Source organism: Lithobates pipiens, unplaced genomic scaffold, assembly GCF_037356315.1.
Source record: "Lithobates pipiens isolate NorthernLeopardFrog02 unplaced genomic scaffold, aLitPip1_a1.2 Scaffold_13, whole genome shotgun sequence".
NCBI lineage: Eukaryota > Metazoa > Chordata > Amphibia > Anura > Ranidae > Lithobates > Lithobates pipiens.
This window is the reverse complement of record NW_027507718.1, coordinates 74,249,623-74,269,381: the sequence shown is the minus strand read 5'-3', so window position 1 is coordinate 74,269,381 and position 19,759 is coordinate 74,249,623. Positions and strand designations below refer to the sequence as shown.

The following is a 19,759-nucleotide window of genomic DNA, read 5'->3' as shown; positions in this document are numbered from 1 at the left end:
AACAAAGAAAGGGCTCCGTATTGCTGCAGGGACTGAAGGAGGTTGGGGAGCGAATTGAGTGGGTCTGTTAGGAAAAAAATCAAATCATCCGCAAAGGCGGCCACCTTATGAGACCCCCCCACATGGCTTCTTGCAAACTGCAAACGGGACTTCTTTTGTCTTTCTTTCAACAATGGTTTTCTTCTTGCCACTCTTCAATTAAGGCCAGATTTGCGGAGTGCACGACTAATAGTTGTCCTGTGGACAGGATCTCCCACATGAGCTGTGGATCTCTGCAGCTCCTTCAGAGTTACCATGGGCCTCTTGGCTGCTTCTCTAATTAATGCTCTCCTTGCCTGGTCTGTCAGTTTAGGTGAACAGCCATGTCTTGCTAGGTTTGCAGTTGTGACATGCTCTTTCCACTTTTGAATGATGGATTGAACAGTGCTCCGTGAGATTTTCAAAGCTTGGGATATTTTTTTCTAATCTAACCATGCTTTAAGCTTCTCCAAAACGTTATCTCTGCCCTGTCTGACGTGTTCCTTGGCCTTTATGATGCTTTTTGTTCAAGCCTCTGAGGGCTTCCCAGAACAACTGTATTTAAACTGTCATTAAATTACCCCCAGGTGGACTATATTTACTAATTAGGTGACTTAGTTCCACTAGATTTTAGTGGAATGCCACACTTTTCAGGTATTTCTTTGTAAAAAAAATTGAAAACCATTTATCATTTTCCGTTCACTTCACAATTATGTGCTACTTTGCGTTGGTCTATCACATAAAATCCCAATAAAATACATTTACGTTTTTGGTTGTAACATGACAAAATGTGGAAACTTCAAGGGGTAGGAATACTTTTTTCAAGGCACTGTATATGTATGCGAAATATATGTATAGTGTTGATTGGATGATTGAGGTTATTGCACCTTGCATATAGTTCTTTAGGATCAATTAACAAAGCTAACACGCCAGGATATGGATACTTATTTTTAAAAAAAGTGACAGTTATGCATTTTTCGGTAATTGTGTTTTAAAATGGAAAGGTCACAGCGTTATAATGTGTTTAAACAGGACTGCCTTGTGAGTTTTTTCCCTTTTTTAAAAATTGCAGATTGTTACATTTTACACTTTTCTCTTTCACAGCCACACATCTATTTCAGGAATCTTCACACAAGAAATTGTGATTTTTTTTTGCGGATTGCTAAAACAGTCATGTTGTCTACAATCCAATCCACATAGGGATCAAACATTTAACAATTTGCAGGTTAAGTGTATCTGAAGGGTTATAGCCAATGTAGCAAAATAGCCAATTGTGATTACAGAAATATTTCACACAGGCAATGTGTCAAGCTGTGACATGTATTACATTTTGAAAAAAATAAAATAAACTGAGTGTCACCTTTGCTATGTATAGTTTAAATGAAACTGTTCAGATAGTTCAGCAATAATTTAGGTCTTATGGAGTTGTACAGAAGATACTTAAGAGGTGGAAATCCATAGGCTTTTTCTCTGTCTAGGTTTACTCACAGTACAGAGATGAAGTCAATCTTTTTTGACAATAAGGAGTGAGTGCCTCTAAACTATACACTATTTAATAGTCTTATTTTAAAGTTGCAAATACATAAGACACAAATTACATTGAAGAGTGGCTCTCCAGCCTTTTTCTAGTTACAAGAATTATCCAGTAATTCAGGTTCCATTTTTTATACTGTATCTGTCTCACTCTGTGTTTGATCTTAGGCCTTTTACTCTTGTAATCTACATTTGGATATAAATCTGAATTATAGTTGTGTTAAAAGGTAGTCACCTGAATTGGGCTTGAAACTTGTTTTCTGGCCTTTTTGAGCAATATATAATATTTACTTTTGATTGGAAACGGTCAATGCCAAGCTTCTTTGGTTTGTTAAAATTCAGGAGGTCAGTGTTCAAGATTAGGAGACAGATATCCTTTACAGTCGCTATCTAATGTATGCCATCATACATTGCTTATGCTATATTCAAGTGGTGTCTGTTGACACTGATAAAATTAACACCTATGCAACTTTGTCATAAAACCAATATATGCCTCCTAAAATAGCACATGAAGGCTATGATCCTACTATCATCCTGTATAATCATCTGCACAAAGCTCAACTCGACGCCTGGGACAAAAGACAAGGATGAACTTTTATGACCTGTTGGACAAGTCTTTCTTAATCCTGCAAGCATGGATGCAATTCGCTGGGACTTGCTTAATGGAAATGTTCCAAGAATAGATAGCATAAAGAATAAACTTCTTGCCCTTTCCCTGCCACCTATCAATGTTGTGTCCCATACCCTTTCCTCTCACTGATGACTAGAATTGATGTACATCATGTTTTGTAAAAAACAAAAAACAACCATCTTTTACTTTAAAATCCATTTGGCTTTCATTAAAATCTAAGGGGCTCCAAATAGAGTACATTCTATAGTGTCTATCTTTGTAACTTCTGATTTCTTTCTTAACGAGAAGTTTTAAAGGTTTTAGTTCAACTACATCTCAAACACCACATGTATTTGGAAAGATTCTGAGCTATTCATTAGTAGCATACTGGGTGCTGTGTAACAAAGGATTTCATATGCCCTTACCAACCACTTTGCCATGGTTGCATTTGTGTTCGAACATCAAAGATAAATGCCATGGCTTTCTCCTGCACAATCAATTAAAAGTTGTTTTGCTACTGAGGGTGATTGTAGCTAACACTGTGCAATACCACTACTGCCTTATATAGTAGAGTGGTGTTGATATTGTCTTTTATGAGTCTCAATAGTCTTAAGGGGCCACACTATTAGTAATATCTCACAACTGCCAATCAATTCACCAAACAATGGGAATAATAAGAAAAAAAAAGATATTAGACACATAGACGAGAAGTAACAATTCCAAAGAAATGACATACTAGATGTATCATTCACCATGAACACAGAACAATTTTACTTCTCCTTGCCACTTGACTCCTCTCCAACTTGACTTTAACCAACACAGCTTTAACTGCTCCATAGTACAATGGGAAATAGCCATATAATGCAGTTTGGACTTTAGGAAGCAAATCAAGTCTATCAGTAAAGTATGGACGTATTTGTCTAAGGAAATAAGCCATCAGCATCAGAAGGCCAGGAAAATATTGACAAATATTGGTGCTCGTACCTAATAATAATAAAATGCACATGTTAAAAATGCACACTTTGAGATCCTTGATACAACTGGGCTCTGTTTAAAATACACATTGATCTATGTTCATGATGTATTAAAGTTAGGCTAAAAACTATTTCAAGCATTATCACCTTCTAGGTTGTGTGAAAAAAAATCTGTTTTATCAAAGAGAGAAAAGATTTATATATAAATATATATTTTGTAATGTTAACCCCTTATTCAATATATGTTTTACTTTGGATAGAAACAAAGCTTAATAGTTAACTTTGTTCTTACATTTTGTCTGGTACAGTATATACAACTATAAAATAAATAAACTAGTAGTGATAAGCTCCAACATGTTATGTTACAAGAGCAATGCTGGAATGTAACAGAAACAGGTATACCAGAATCTCCATAGCTATAGGGATAGTCAGTGTAGAGATCCTCACTATGCTGATTCTGGCTTGTATGTCCACAAAGGGCATTAGTGGCTGCTTTGTGAGGGTTTTCCAAAAATGAGACCTCACTCTCAAAATATCAGTGTGCTGATGGGCAATAGGTTGCTTTGCTTAGTTTTTATTTTTTGCGTTATAAACAAAAAAAGAGTGACAATTTTGAAAAAAAAAACACATTTTTCTTTTAACTTTCTGCTATAATACATATCCAAAAAAAAATTTATTTATCAGTTTAGGCCAATATATATTTTTCTGAATATTTTTGGTAAAAAAACAATAACAAATCGCAATAGGCATATATTAATTGGTTTGCTCAAAAAAACTATGGGATAGTCTACAAACTATGAGATAGATTTAGGGAATTTTTTTTTTTATTGTTTTTACTGGTAATGGTGGCAATCTGTGATTTTTAGCGGGACTGTGTTATTAAGGCGTACAAATCTGACCCCAAATTACACTTTTTGGGGACCAGTGCCATTATTACATTGATCACTGCTCTAAAAATGCACTGATCGATGTATAAATGACAGTGGCGGGGAAGAGGTTAACACTAGGGGGTGATCAAGGGGTTAACTGTGTTCCCTGTGTGTAGTCTAACTGTAGGGGGGATGGGCTGCCTGGAACACTACAGAGATCGCTATTACCGATGACTGGGAACAGCAGAACTCCATGATGCCTCCTGTCAGAATGGGGATCTGCCTTATTTACATATAAATACGGCGATCGCGGGTCACTGACAGGCATTGGTGCGCCCGCTATATCACATGCACGGACCGACGTACACCTATGGCAATTTGCGATATCCAACCACCTTGCCGCAGTATAACTGCGGAGGGTTGTCGGGAAGCGGGCAAGTAATACACTAAATTCTTCTTATCCAGTAAATAGGTGCTCTTTCCACAGCCCAGGTGAAGTGAACACTTACCAGAAGCAAGTGTAAGACAAGCTGCCTATACACTGTAATCTTCCACTTCTTATTATTCCAGCCTTGTGATTACCTTGGTAGTTTTACTCCAACATTATAGGGTTAAAAGATGCCTAAGAGTATAACATAGTGTAGTAGGTTTTATTGATAAAAGAAGGCTTATAAAAACATGCAATTGCTACTCACATATTGCGGGTGTCTGCGGGACACCAACACAATCAGCTCAGTTGTATTGCTCTGCCATTCGTGGCTACTGAACCAATAGGTTCTACTCCCCCTAGCTTGGAATGCATGCTGGTTCAGTGGCCACGAACAGCAGAGCGATACGGCAGAGCTGATTGTGTTACCTAGCTCATTAGATGCAAAATGATATGGTGTCCAAGTTTGACATCTACATTGAAAACCCCAGCTGAACCAGAGGAAGTAAAACCTATATTTTAGCATGTGACACTTTTTCATGATAAAGAATAAACCTTTTTGACTGCTGAGTGGCAATCGGGCAAATCATTGAGTCTATATAAGATGATCTATTTTTACAATTAATCATGCATTTTTTTATTCAGAGCTCAGACACTAAAGAATATTTTCTATGAACTGTAAGGGTTATCTGTGGCCGCTAGAAGCAGCTTTTCTTCAATGTTTTTGACCAAATTACCAAGAAGAATAGTGAAGAGGCCAAAACAGTGAAAGTAGGCAGGTGCAGGCTACTTTCTCTTCCACAACTGTGCAGTTGGAGAGGAAATCTAGTGGAATATGGTTCCTCTTTTTTTTCCTGGGTCACTGGGGAAGTATCCAATTAGATGCTGCCCCTCCATGTGACTCTAGCCGCCATCTTGGGTCAGGCAAAGGTTATTTAAGGCTTTGGTTCCCAGGCTTGGTGTGCATTTAGCGAGTAGAGTAGGGACAGGTACCCCACCTATTAGGGGCAGAGCTAGCGACAGGGAAAGGTACCTGATGAGGAGGGAAAGTGTAGGGCTCACAGCTTCTCAGGACATCTTCCTGCTTGGGCATGAGAGGCCGCACTCTGCCCCTCCTAACAGGCACTATCAGTTTGTCTGAAACCTGCTCTCTGCATGCTGTTGGACCTGTGAGTTTTCCCAGTTGGGTTGTCTTTCCACTGTTTATTGTGAACTGCTGCTTTTTTTTCAATACAAGTTACTTCATCACACTTGGACTATGTGTGTTATTGCATCCATACCACGCTGCACTCCTCTAAACCCCCCCCCCCCCCACACACACACACACAAGGAGTCTTTAAAATAAAAACTAGGTGATCAACACTGCCCATCATCATATTAACCCATCTATTCCATAAATTAGCTGAATTCTTAGTTTGCACCCTGTGAGAAATTCTTCAGACCCAAACAACAGCAATATAATCTGACTGTCTTTTTCCCAGCCCATTTTCTTTTTTGAGGCCAGTGGTATATTCTCACCTAAGCTTACAGTAGAAAGTAGTAGAAACTGTAGGATCCGGTGGTGGGCAGGTTAAATGAATAGAATTTTCCTTCAAAACCATGTTAAAAATAGACAGAACTGAAACAAACCAACCTTTCCATCAGAATTGGCTGATGATACCTTAACAACCTTGTTCCTGTTCAGCTTCCCCTTCACCCAGCTCTCCATCTGGACATTGTACTTCATGAACGTGACATAGGTTAAATATGCCGAAAGCAGTGAAAGGCTTTCCCACCAGTTGATCAAATTGTCCAAGAAAAAGGTTATGAGCATAATCAATCCCAGGGTGTAAAATGTCACATCTCGAAACAGTGGCCACCAGGTTAGGTTTAATACCTCCTTAGAAAACAAAGCACACATCCCAATAACGAACAGGATATTGAATACTGCTGATCCAACAATGGTCCCAATACCAACATTGCTATGTGATATAAATACTCCTATTAACGATGTAAACAGTTCTGGTGCAGATCCCCCAGCAGCCATAAATGTTGCCCCTGCCACATCGTCAGAAATCATCAGTTTTTCGGTGATAACTGTCAACGAAGGAACGAAAAATTCATCACAAACTACAGCTAATGCTATGAACATATATATCATCCCAAATATATGGAGTACAACAGCACCTCTCTTTCTGTCTTCCAATGAAAAAATGTCTTCTGGATATTCTCCTTTGGAAAGGGATTTATTTTCCCCTGCCTTGTAGTTCATAGATATAGTAGAGCCAGGGGTATCATTCTGATTTTGTTCTGCAAAGTCCATCAGATTTCGTTGATGCCGCTGCAGTAGATTATGGCTGTTTGTAGTACTGGACTCATCACTGTTGTAAAATTCTCTCTTTAAAAAGGCACCAACTGCAGAGGACAAAGTGCTTATGGCTGTTATGCTTAGGAAAAGACCCAGTATTCGGATAAGTCTTAGTTTCTTATGAACAAATGGATGTTTGTGGCTGTGGTGAGATAAAGTCTTCCCTACGCAGCAGCTTGTAAGGATATCACCGTCAGATCTTGCATGAAGACCCATTTTTTAATCTTCTAGAAACAAATGTAGCCAATTATAAAAACTGCAAAGCTGAATGGACGATCATGCTTTTTCTTTTCTATTTTTGCATTAGGAGTCCATTAAGCGGCCCAGCAGCAAGTAGAATGTTCTTCATCCATGCTTAAAAAACAAAACAGAAAATAAATATGTAAATATGCATACCATTATGTACAAATACAGACTTCATACATACAATCCATAATACACATAAAAAATAAAATATGTATCAATATGTCTGGGCTCCTCCAGCTACTATATCAGTTCTTGCAACTACTCCTCAGTGCCTGAAAAGTCACAAACAACAATCAGCACTCTGCCCTCCAACACTATGCAAACCCAAAAAACACAATGGATGGTTTTGACTATGATGATTCCTTTTACATATAGTACATTTGGGAATTTTTAGAAGAAAGTAATGATTTTAACCTTAAATTACCTTAAATTAAATGAAAGTACGTTGATGTGTTTAATATAATGATGGACTAGAGCAGTGATGGCGAACCTTGGCACCCCAGATGTTTTGGAACTACATTTCCCATGATGCTCTGGCACTCTGCAGTGTAGTGGAGCATCATGGGAAATGTAGTTCCAAAACATCTGGGGTGCCAAGGTTCGCCATCACTGGACTAGAGCAATGCTTCTCAACTCCAGTCCTCAAGGTGCCCCAACAGGTCATGTTTTCAGGATTTCCCTCAGATGAAACAGCTGTGGTAATTACCAAGGCAGTGAAACTGATCAAATAACCTGTGCAAAAGAACGCCTACAAACATGACATTTTGGAGTGCCTTGAGGACTAGAGTTGAGAAACACTGGACTAGAAAATTATTTCTTGTGTCCTCTCCCTTAGGCTGCTTTGGAGAATACACTTTCAAGAACGAGGAGGAAAGATGGACCAGTCAAAAGAAGTCCAGAGCAGGAAGCAGACAATCAAAACACAAGAGGAGTCAAAATGTTGTGACCTACTTATCTACAGTAGATATGAGATTAACACTGGTATCTTATCTGGTTTACATTGTGTAAATGGTGGAGGGCATCAATAAGAGTTGAGTATCGATACTGCTTATATTTGAGGTACAAACAAATATACTGTTATGAAGGATGTGGTTTGTTTTGTACAGTTAAAAAAAAAAAGTCAAAATCAGTATAAAAAATGCACAAGTAATCCAAAAAGTCATAATATGTAAACATAATACTTATGATTGTGTTGCATAATCTGCAATAACTCAACCCTATTGTCTAATAACAAGTTCTTTGGAACTGTTAGTTACCACATAGGGAGAACTTGTAACTTACAACCAAAGCACGTATTGGTCTTGGGAGCACTGTAGCTTATATTTGAACAGAGTTGGTTCTACCCCATTCAGTATAGGGTGGGTATAACCACAAAGGCATAAACTAATGAAAAATGAAAGGTACATATGTCCAAAAGTACCTCCTCAAAAAGTTTATTCAATAAAGAATTGAAGACAAAATAGAGATCATCATATCCCTACCCCCTCGGAGCAATCCAGAGCCCCCCATCAACTCAACCCCCTTCCCACACCAACCAACCATCTCCCCTAACAGCTTGGAAGCCCACCAACCCACCAGATAATTCCCCTGCCCCCCTTAACTAAGCACCAACCTTGACCTACCTCAACTAAAAGAGATGCCCAGGGCGACTGTGATCCAGATAGCCCACACCTCCACCTTAAAGACCACAATGGGAGAATTGTATTTTGTCTGACTATACAATCAATTCCGTAAATTGTAGGGATTATTAAAGAGGAAGTAAACCCTGATGAGTTTACTTCCTCTTTCATTCCCTGCAAAGGTAAAGAATAATGGACTACTATGCATCGCATAGTAGTCCATTATGTGTCACTTACCTGACACAGGAGCCAGCGAAGTCACCGCTGTCCCCTGTAGTCTAGAGCATCCATCTTCTCGGTGGGTCTCGCTGCTCCGCCGCTGTCATTCGGCGAAGCTGCGATGACATCACTCCCGCGCATGCGCACGGGAGCCACCACGCGCGGCATATCGCCGTTGACGGGTGCCGCGCTCAGTGCGCCTGCGCGCCGCTGTCTACGGCGCATGCGCCGTAGACAGCGGTGCCTGTCTTTCGGCAAATATCTCCTAAACCGTGTAGGTTTAGGAGATATTTCTTGGACCTACAGGTAAGCCTTAATCTAGGCTTTCATGTAGGTCAAAGTGTGTTGTAAGGGTTTACAACCACTTTAAGTCATGCTTTTTATTTTATCTTGCAGTAATTTTTCTAATCAAACTATTTTAATTACACTCACTTTCATTGTGTACAGTACGTTTTGTATATATGTGGAATTTTTATTTTAACAAATGCAATAGTTAAGTAGTAAAAGCTATGTTTCTCATCATTTCATGATTTAAAATGTATTTATCTTCTCTGTGCTCAGTTTTTGGTTTTCCTCAATATAGAATTCAAGCTAAATCCAAAAGCAACCAAAAATGCTCATGATAATCTTTGAGCTGAATTTTACAGACAAAATATGGCAAAAGTAATAATATAATATATGATAATATAATGTACATGTTATAAATATAATGGATTCATAGGCCAGAAAAGAATTCAAAAAACGTGTTTGATCTTAAAAAGAATGGCAAATAAATTCAGCTTCCTTATTACATTATCCACTTACCCTTCAATAATATCAGAGTTACTGTACTACCCTTATACCCACTCCTGTTTTTCTCCAACTGCTCCATTAACGTTTAACATTGGTGGGGTATCCAAATCCCTCTTCTATTTAGCACTACTTATGTTACTAATAGTGCTGTTATCCTTGTTTTCTCATGTTCTCAGATGTTCATGGAATTCTATACTACTATACCAAAACACTGTAATATCGCTCGATATTGAGAAATTCCTACACCAATTTAATCATATTATTTACATCTGTCTGTAATATGAAACTTTCTTTCACTATTTCCAATAAAATCAGATTGAACTAAAAAAAACAGCAATCAATGCATGGTAATAAAAATGCCCATGCATTGTGCTTTAGTAGATTATCCCTTATATCCCCTGCTCTGCAGATAGTGATGTTCTATAAATGGTGCCATTATATGTACAGTTTTTAATGTGATCATATATTCACTGATTTGTTTCCTACATTTTGCTGGAATAGGCTTATTTCTTTGCTCACTGCTAAAGCCTCAGTACATAATATTATAATTACACAATAAAAAAACTTGAAATAAGAACCTGAGAAGCCACGCTGACCCGTGGTATAAGCACAGTTGGGAGGATGGTGGCCTATGAACAGCAGTTAGCAAGTGGTGATGAGTGAGCAGAGAATTGAATTGCAAATCTGCTGCCCCTGTCCAGTCACTACTGCAAACAGATAATCTTCTATCCTGTACTCTATATGGGACAATTCATAAATGCATGCAAACTTATCCACCGTTGTTCAAAACGCACTCAATTTTGTTGGAGCAACATTCACCCTATTTATAAAGTAAAATTAGTGGACATTCCTGCAAAAAGAATTATGTTCCCTGACATTCAGAAAAATATGTTCTTCATAAGCACAATGTCTATTCATAAAGGGGTCAATATTACCTATCCTGTACATGCTCCTGACATTCCCTCAACTTGTTTGAAAAAAAAAAAAAAAAAAAAAAAAGCCTGAGCAAGCTGTCAGGATTTTACTGTCAAATTTCTTAAAATGCAAAGATCACATCACAGGCCATATTTGACCAGATTTGAGCAATGTAGTTGATAGAAAACCAAATTTGAGAGGTTAAGGTCTCATTTACACTTTCGTTCACCGCCCCTCTGAATTGCTTTTCAGAAGCATTTGATAGTTAGCTCAGAGGGGATATTTCACCTCCTCACCATTTGATTTAACCCCTGGAAGGGTACATTTTAACCACTGAAACATTTAACCAAACTCAGTGGTTAAAATGTGCCCTTCCAGTGGTTAAATCAAATGGTGAGGAGGTGAAATATCCCCTCTGAGCTAACTGTCAAATGCTTCTGAAAAGCAATTCAGAGGGGCGGTGAGCGAAAGGGTTAAAATTAGACAGGCGTTGAAATCTCCCTCACCTCTGAAGCCCAATCCACATTTGGATCTCGCTCCAGAGGCTTGCCACCCACCGATTGCTGCATGTCAGTTCAACTTTGCCGTGGGTGTGAAGCATCGCAGTCACACCATCTAAACATCTACGTCAACTGCCTAATGTAGTTTAACCCCTTCCCAACTAGCTGCTGCAGTTATACTGCGGCAGGTTGGCTCCCCTGGGCGAAACCGTAGCTACACATCCACTGGACTTTTGAAGATTGAGCCGATGCATATGCCCAGCGGTCACAGCGTAAGTTTGCAGAGGCATTTGATTCTGAGTCCTCTGGGTCACTAAGGATCACATTATCCATAACTACCTTCTCCCAGCCACGTACAACTCCTTGGGTTTCTGGGGACTGAAAACCATCCCTTGAAGACCGCTGCTGAGTGCTATCCTCTACATCCATGCTGACACAATCCTCCTCCTCTTCTTCCTGTGTGTTTGGCGGGCCCGCAGGAATGCTATCTGGATAAAGGGGGCCTTGAGAGGAAGTCCTCCTCTTCCTCCCGCTGTTCTGCTTCAAGTGCCCTGTCCATGATTCCAAGAAGTGTGTGCTCCAGCAGGAAGACTAGAGAGACAGTGTCGCTGATGCATGTATTGTCACTGCTCACCATCCTTGTGGTCTCCTCAAGTGGTGACAGGACAGTGCATGCATTCTTGATCAGTAGCCACTGGTGTGGCAAAAAGAAGCCAAGCTGCCCTGACCCTGTCCTGGTGCCATATTCGCACAAATACTCATTGATGGCTCTCTTCTGGTGGGCAGGTTGCATTCCCTTTGAATGTCAGCCAGCCAAGCACTGACATTGTATGACCAGTGGAAATAATACAGACTTTTTTGGCCTGCCTTAGGAGATCTTGTAAGCCTGGGTACCTGTTCAAGAACCGCTGCACCACCAAATTCAGGACGTGTGGCAAACATGGAACATGGGACAAGAGTCCCTGTCAGAGGGCGGAGAGAAGGTTGGTGCCATTGTCGCCTACAACCTTTCCTGGCTGAAGCTGGCATGACATAAACAACCTCTGAGCCTGCCCCTGCTGAGCTGACATAATCTCTGCCCCAGTGTGGCTCCTGTCCCCTAGGCAGACCGACTCAAGCACTGCATGGCATCTTTTAGCTTGACTGCTTGCGTAGCCCCTTGAATGCTTACGGAGCACTGCTGGTCCAGAGTAAAAATCTGCAGAAGAGGCCATAGAGATGGAAGAAGAGGAGGCGGTGGAGGAGAGAGTCGTGGCAGAATCACTACTAGCATTTTGGAGGCGTGGTGGCAGAACAAGCTCCAACAACACTGAACCCTGTCCTGCATCCCTCCCAGCTGCCAGCAGTACTCAGTGCACCATGAATGGAAGGTAACATCCCTGCCCATGCCTGTTGGACCATGAGTCAGCGGTAATATGAACCTTACTGCTGACCCCTCTGTTCAACAAGGTCAAAACATTGCCTTCCACATGCTGGTAGAGAGCTGGAATGGCCTTCCATGAAAATAAATGGCATTTTGGAACCTGCCACTGAGGTACAGCACATTCCATAAATTCATGAAAGGGAGCAGTGTCTACCAGCAGAAAAAGGCAGCAGTTGCAGTGCTAGTAATTTGGCCAAGCTAGCATTTAGATGCTGAGTAGGGATGAGCCGAACACCCCCCGGTTCGGTTCGCACCAGAACTTTCGAACGGACTCCAAATTCGTACGAACGTTAGAACCCCATTGAAGTCTATGGGACTCGAACGTTCGAAATTAAAAGTGTTAATTTTAACGGCTAATATGCAAGATACTGTCCTAAAAAGGGTTTGGGGACCTGGCTCTTGCCCCAGGGGACATGGGTCAATGCAAAAAAAACGTTTAAAAACTGCCCTTTTGGCGGGAGCACTGATTTTAATGACGATTAAAGTGGAAAAAAAAAAGTGAAATATTCCTTTAAATATCGTGCCTGGGGGGTGTCTGTAGTATGCCTGTGAAGTGCCACGTGTTTCCCGTGTTTAGAACAGTCCCTGCACAAAATGACATTTAACGGAAATAACGTCATTTAAAGCTGCTTGCGGTTTTAATGTTATATCTGGTTCCTGCAATATGGTTGAAAATCATTGAGAAAAATGGCATGGGTAGCCCTCCCTGCCCATTACCAGCCCCTTTGGGTCTTGTACGCATATTAAGGGGAACCCCGTACCCATATTAAAAAAAGGAAATACGTGTGGCCCCCAGGCCCTATATACTCAGAACAGCAGTATACAGGCGGTGCAAACAAGACAGGGACTGTGTAGGTTTGTTCTGTTAAGTTGAATCTGTTTGTAATTTTCAACTGGTACATTTTTAAAGTGTAGCTCCAGTCAAAAAAACTATTTTTAAGCTTTTTGGAAAACATAGGGAAGGGTTATCACCCCTGTATAATTTTTTTTGCTGCCCGTCTTTTTCAGAGCACGCAGACAGCACGCACAATCTTCTACCGCTGACTGCAAGCTCTATTTAAAACGAGCAAGATAGTTAGCTATATAGGTGGATATAGCGGTGTATACTGCGTTCAGAGCACGCAGACAGCACGCACAATCTCCTACCGCTGACTGCAAAGCTCTATTTAAAACGAGCAAGATAGTTAGCTATATAGGTGGATATAGCGGTGTATACTGCGTTCAGAGCACGCAGACAGCACGCACAATCTCCTAACACTGACTGAAAGCTCTATTTAAAACAAGCAAGATATTTAGCTATATAGGTGAATATAGCAGTGTATACTGCGTTCAGAGCACGCAGACAGCATGCACAATCTCCTAACACTGACTGAAAGCTCTATTTATAATGAGCAAGATATTTAGCTATATAGGTGGATATAGCGGTGTATACTGCGTTCAGAGCACGCAGACAGCATGCACAATCTCCTAACACTGACTGAAAGCTCTATTTAAAACGAGCAAGATATTTAGCTATATAGGTGGATATAGCGGTGTATACTGCGTTCAGAGCACGCAGACAGCATGCACAATCTCCTAACACTGACTGAAAGCTCTATTTAAAACGAGCAAGATATTTAGCTATATAGGTGGATATAGCGGTGTATACTGCGTTCAGAGCACGCAGACAGCACGCACAATCTCCTAACACTGACTGAAAGCTCTATTTAAAACGAGCAAGATATTTAGCTATATAGGTGGATATAGCAGTGTATACTGCGTTCAGAGCACGCAGACAGCACGCACAATCTCCTAACACTGACTGAAAGCTCTATTTAAAACGAGCAAGATATTTAGCTATATAGGTGGATATAGCGGTGTATACTGCGTTCAGAGCACGCAGACAGCACGCACAATCTCCTAACACTGACTGAAAGCTCTATTTAAAACGAGCAAGATAGTTAGCTATATAGGTGGATATAGCGGTGTATACTGTGTTCAGAGCACGCAGACAGCACGCACAATCTCCTAACACTGACTGAAAGTTCTATTTAAAACGAGCAAGATATTTAGCTATATAGGTGGATATAGCGGTGTATACTGCGTTCAGAGCACGCAGACAGCACGCACAATCTCCTAACACTGACTGAAAGCTCTATTTAAAAGGAGCAAGATATTTAGCTATATAGGTGGCTATAGCGGTGTATACTGCGTTCAGAGCACGCAGACAGCGTGCACAATCTCCTAACACTGACTGAAAGCTCTATTTAAAACAAGCAAGATATTTAGCTATATAGGTGGATATAGCGGTGTATACTGCGTTCAGAGCACGCAGACAGCACGCACAATCTCCTAACACTAACTGAAAGCTCTATTTAAAACGAGCAAGATATTTAGCTATATAGGTGGATATAGCGGTGTATACTGCGTTCAGAGCACTCAGAATCTCCTAACACTGACTGACAGCTCTATTTAAAACGAGCAAGATAGTTAGCTATATAGGTGGATATAGCGGTGTATACTGGGTTCAGAGCACGCAGACAGCATGCACAATCTCCTAACACTGACTGAAAGTTCTATTTAAAACGAGCAAGATATTTAACTATATAGGTGGATATAGCGGTGTATACTGGGTTCAGAGCACGCAGACAACAACCACTACAGAAGAGCAAGAACGAAAAATCGGCCAATAACGATCGGTGTATACTGTGTTGAAGGTACACAGAACACCCACTAACTGCTACAGATGCCAACACACTACACAAGGCCGCCGCGCTGGCGGTCTTATATAGTGTGGGGCGTGTACTACACAGCCTGATCTATGATTGGCCACAGGCATCCTGCCTGTGGCCAATCATGGCTCTCCTCGCTGCCTGCGCTGTGATTGGCCAAGCATGCGGTGTCACAGTGCATGCTTGGCCAATCATGAGCCAGCAATGCACTGTGCCATCGCAGTGCATTGTGGGCCATGAGCGCCACACGAATTTGGTGCGAACGGCCCATAACGTTTGGAATTCGCCGAACGGGCGAACAGCCGATGTTCGAGTCGAACATATGTTCGACTCGAACACGAAGCTCATCCCTAATGCTGAGCATGTGGATGGCTGGGACCAAATTTCCTTTTATGGTTCAAAAACCGGGGTAGGGAAATTTGCCTGCTAAAATAATTTGGTGGTGTACTGCTAGCAGATTGGCTCTAAGTACTTGGGACACCTATTGCTATACCTTCATTCCTCTCAGTACAGGTTTTTGAGAGGACTGGGGGTATAGTAGGGTTGGAGATCCCAGATGAGGCATAAGGAGAAGTTTGCTTTTTCTTTGATGTGGGTCTTTCAAGTGCTGTTGCATGGCAGGTCATCATATGTCTGATCAAGCATGTGGTGCCCAAGCGGCTGCTGTTCTGGTCACATTTGATCCGCTTCAGACATAGGTTGCAAACAGCAACAGTGCGATCTGTTGCACATGTGTCGAAAAAGGCCCATACCAAGGAACTTTTAAAAGTCAGTGGGGAGGCAGCAGCTGCCCCCCAGAGGACATCCTGCCTCACTGGAGTTGTGCCTACTTCTCCTCACTTTCCTTCTCTCTTCTCTCAGGCACCCAAGTACAGACAGTGACCTCATCATCCCCTCCCTCCTCATCACTGGAGCAAACTTGGCAGGAAGCAGCAGCTGGGGGAACACGACTGTCAGTTTCTTGCCCTTCTGTGGCACTCTCTCTCTCTAGGCTCACATTACTGCCTTCCTCAACCTGGGAACCAACATTGGAGCCTTAAAATTGCTGCAAATTCTCCAGCACCATGTACCCGACTGTCATGGGAGGGATGCCTAACAGAGGCATCCAGCACAGAGTAAACAGATCAATGGGCTGCACTAAAGGAATCAGGCTCAAAAGGTAAATGAAAACATATATATTTATTAAGGATAAAGACACACGTGCAAACCAAACCATGAACAAGCAAGAATGCAAATAATACACAGCAACCCCAAAACCCTAACCTAACTAACTAACTAACTAACTATATATACACATGGAAAGGGAACACATATATAACAAGGCAGGGATGAGAGACAAGGGGAACAGGAGGCCAGGTGGAGGAAGCAGAAGCAAGGGGAGCCAAGACAGGAATCAGGGGACAAGTTTCAGGAACCAGGTACAGGAAACAGAGTCCAGGGCAGGAAGCAAATCAGGAACAGGTTTCTGGCAACGGATCAGATCAGGCAGGGACAAGGCTTGCAGGAAGGAATTCTGAAGCACTGAGACTCAGTGAAGGGCGGGCTTATATACTTCCAAGCAATTCCACATCAGGTGCAGCTAGATCACTAGAATGTCCATTTGCTGGGAGACACCCGCTGGTGACCACCAGAACTGCAACCTTTGATGGCGAAAGAAACAGTGACACCAGCAGGCGATCCAAGCAATAACACTGTTCCTGACACCGACACTGTGTTTGAATAATTTTGGGAACTCCTTCGTGCATGGTGGTGGGGCTAAGGAAGGAGTGACTGTGGACAAGGAGCCAGTGGAATAGGCCTCTTTGGCAGCCAAGCCTGGGTGACAGAGGATGAGGTGGATGAGGACAGCTTCATAATCCACTCCACCAACTCTTCTGTGTATTGTGGCAGCAGAAAAAAAGGACAAGCGTGCCACATGGGCACCTGTAGATGATGTCCATGACCACCACTGTTGACTGTAGACACAGATGCTGCTTGCCCTCTTTTAGTGGGCTGTGCACATTTTTATTTTGCAATACCATATATATACATATTTATATATATATATATATATATATATACAGTATATATTATACATACATATACACACACACTAGTCTGTATATATACCTTCTATGAGGAGGTGAGTTGACAGCTAGGAAGAACCGTAGATGTGGTGTATCTGGATCTGGCAAAAGCATTTGACAAAGTTCCCCATAAACATTTACTGTACAAAATAAGCTCAATTGGCATGGACCATAGGGTGAGTAAATAGATTGAAAACTGGCTACAAGGGCGAGTCATAGGGTGTTGATGAATGGGGTGTACTCGGAATGGTCAGGGGTGGGTAGTGGGTACCCCCAGGGTTCTGTGCTGGGACCTATTCTATTTACTTTGTTCATAAACTGCCTGGAGGATGGGGTAAACAGTTCAATCCCTGTATTTGCAGACGATACTAAGCTAAGTAGGGCAATAACTTCTTCGCAGGATGTGGAAACCTTGGCAACTACATGACAAATGAGGTTCAATGTAGAAAAATGTAAAATAATGCATTTGGGTGGAAAAAATATGAATGCAATCTATACACTGGGGGGAGAACCTCTGGGGGAATCTAGGATGGAAAAGGACCTGGCGGTCCTAGTAGATGATAGGCTCAGTAATGGCATGCAATGCCAAGCTTCTGCTAACAAAGCAAACAGAATATTGGCATGCATTAAAAAGGGGATCAACTCCGGAAATAAAATGATAATTCTCACGCTCTACAAGACTCAGGTCCAGCTGTATCTGGAGTATGCTGTCTAGTTCTGGGTGCCAGTCCTCAGGAAGGATGTACTGGAAATGGAGAGAAGGGCAACAAAGCTATTAAAGGGTCTGGTGGATATTAGTTATGAGTAGGGATGAGCTTCGTGTTCGAGTCGAACATACGTTCGACTCGAACATCGGCTGTTCGCCCGTTCGGCGAATTCCGAACGTTATGGGGCGTTCGCGCCAAATTCGTGTGGCGCTCATGGCCCACAATGCACTGCGTCATCGCAGTGCATTGCTGGCTCATGATTGGCCAAGCATGAACTGTGACCCCACATGCTTGGCCAATCACAGCGCCAGCAGCGAGGAGAGCCATGATTGGCCACAGGCAGGATGCCTGTGGCCAATCATAGCTCAGGCTGTGTAGTACACGCCCCACACAATATAAGGCCGCCAGCGCGGCGGCCTTGTGTAGTGTGTTGGCGTCTGAAGCAGTTAGTGGGTGTTCTGTGTACCTTCAACACAGTATACACCGATCGTTATCGGCCGATTTTCGATCTTGCTCTTCTGTAGTGGTTGTTGTCTGTGTGCTCTGACCGCAGTATACACCGCTATATTCACCTCACCTATATAGCTAGTGATCTATCTTTTATAATAGAGCTTGCAGTCAGTAGTGTTAGGCGCTTGTGCGTGCTGTCTGCATGCTCTGTACCCTGTACACACCGCTATATCCACCTACATAGCTCTTCTCTATTTGAGCCCACTTGCCATCTGCAGGAGTTATTGGAAGTTGTGTGTGCCTCCAGCACAGCACAGTATACATCTGTATATACCCCTTTATCTCTGGTGTTCTATAAAAAAGGCATCTGAAGGAGTTAGTGGGTGTTTTGTGCCTCCAGCACAATATACAACTGTATCTAGCCTTTATTGCTGTTCTCTAATAGAGCCATCTGCAGGGCTTAGTGGGTGTTGTGTGACTCCATTACAGTATACCCCTTTATCTCTGGTGTTCTATAATAAAGGCATCTGCAGGGCTTAGTGAGTGTTGTGTGACTCCATTACAGTATACCCCTTTATCTCTGGTGTTCTATAATAAAGGCATCTGCAGGAGTTAGTGGGTGTTTTGTGCCTCCAGCACAATATACACTACCCAACTCCCTTCAGGCCATTACCATGTCTGGAAGGCCAGCAAGGAGAGGCAGACAGGCGCGAGCCGATAAAAGAGGGCAAGCAGGCTCTGTGTCTAGAGACAACAGTGCTGGTTGTGGACGCGGTGCATTGTCATCAGCACGTGGCCATGGGACACGCTTGTCCTTCTTTTCGGCAGCTGGACATGTTGAACCACAACATGCCAATGACTTGGTAGAGTGGATGACCAAGCCCTCTTCATCCTCCTCATCCTCTCTCACCCAGTCTCAGGGTACTAGCAAATGTCATCATCTCAATGTCATCATCAGTGACTCCTTCCCTAGACCCACCACGTCCTCCTGAAGAGTCTCCTGAACTCTTTGAGCACAGTGTTGGGTACATGCTCCAGGAGGATGCCCAGTGTTTTGTAGCCTCTGATGATGACACTCAGCTAGAGGAAGGCAGTAGCGTGAATGCAGAGAGAGGGGATGCTCAAGAAGGACAGCAATCTGGCAGTCATGTTCCACAAGCTGCAGCATATTGCCAGGTTTGCTACAGCGATGAAGAGGGAGGGGATGATGAGGGCACTGACTCCACGTGGGTGCCTGGTAGGAGAGAGGAGGAGGAGGAGGCACATGTCCAACGAGGCAGGATGCCCTCTGGGGGCCAGCTTAGGGGCAGCACACCGACTGAATCACACCGCA

The 19,759-nt window shown here is 42.3% G+C and overlaps 1 protein-coding gene across 7 annotated transcripts in view; it reads right to left on the bottom strand.

The window, feature by feature from the left end:
- The window catches only part of SLC24A2 (solute carrier family 24 member 2), a 353,458-nt gene that overhangs the window by 288,661 nt on the left and 45,038 nt on the right, over positions 1-19,759 (bottom strand). For 6 of the 7 annotated variants that reach the window (XM_077475217.1, XM_077475218.1, XM_077475216.1 and 3 more), the window contains one exon: positions 6,065-7,132. In XM_077475217.1, the coding sequence (XP_077331343.1) occupies positions 6,065-6,994 (930 nt within the window). In that variant the 5' untranslated portion in view covers positions 6,995-7,132. The remainder of the gene's footprint in view (positions 1-6,064; positions 7,133-19,759) is intronic. The other variant, XM_077475219.1, reaches the window with a different exon arrangement.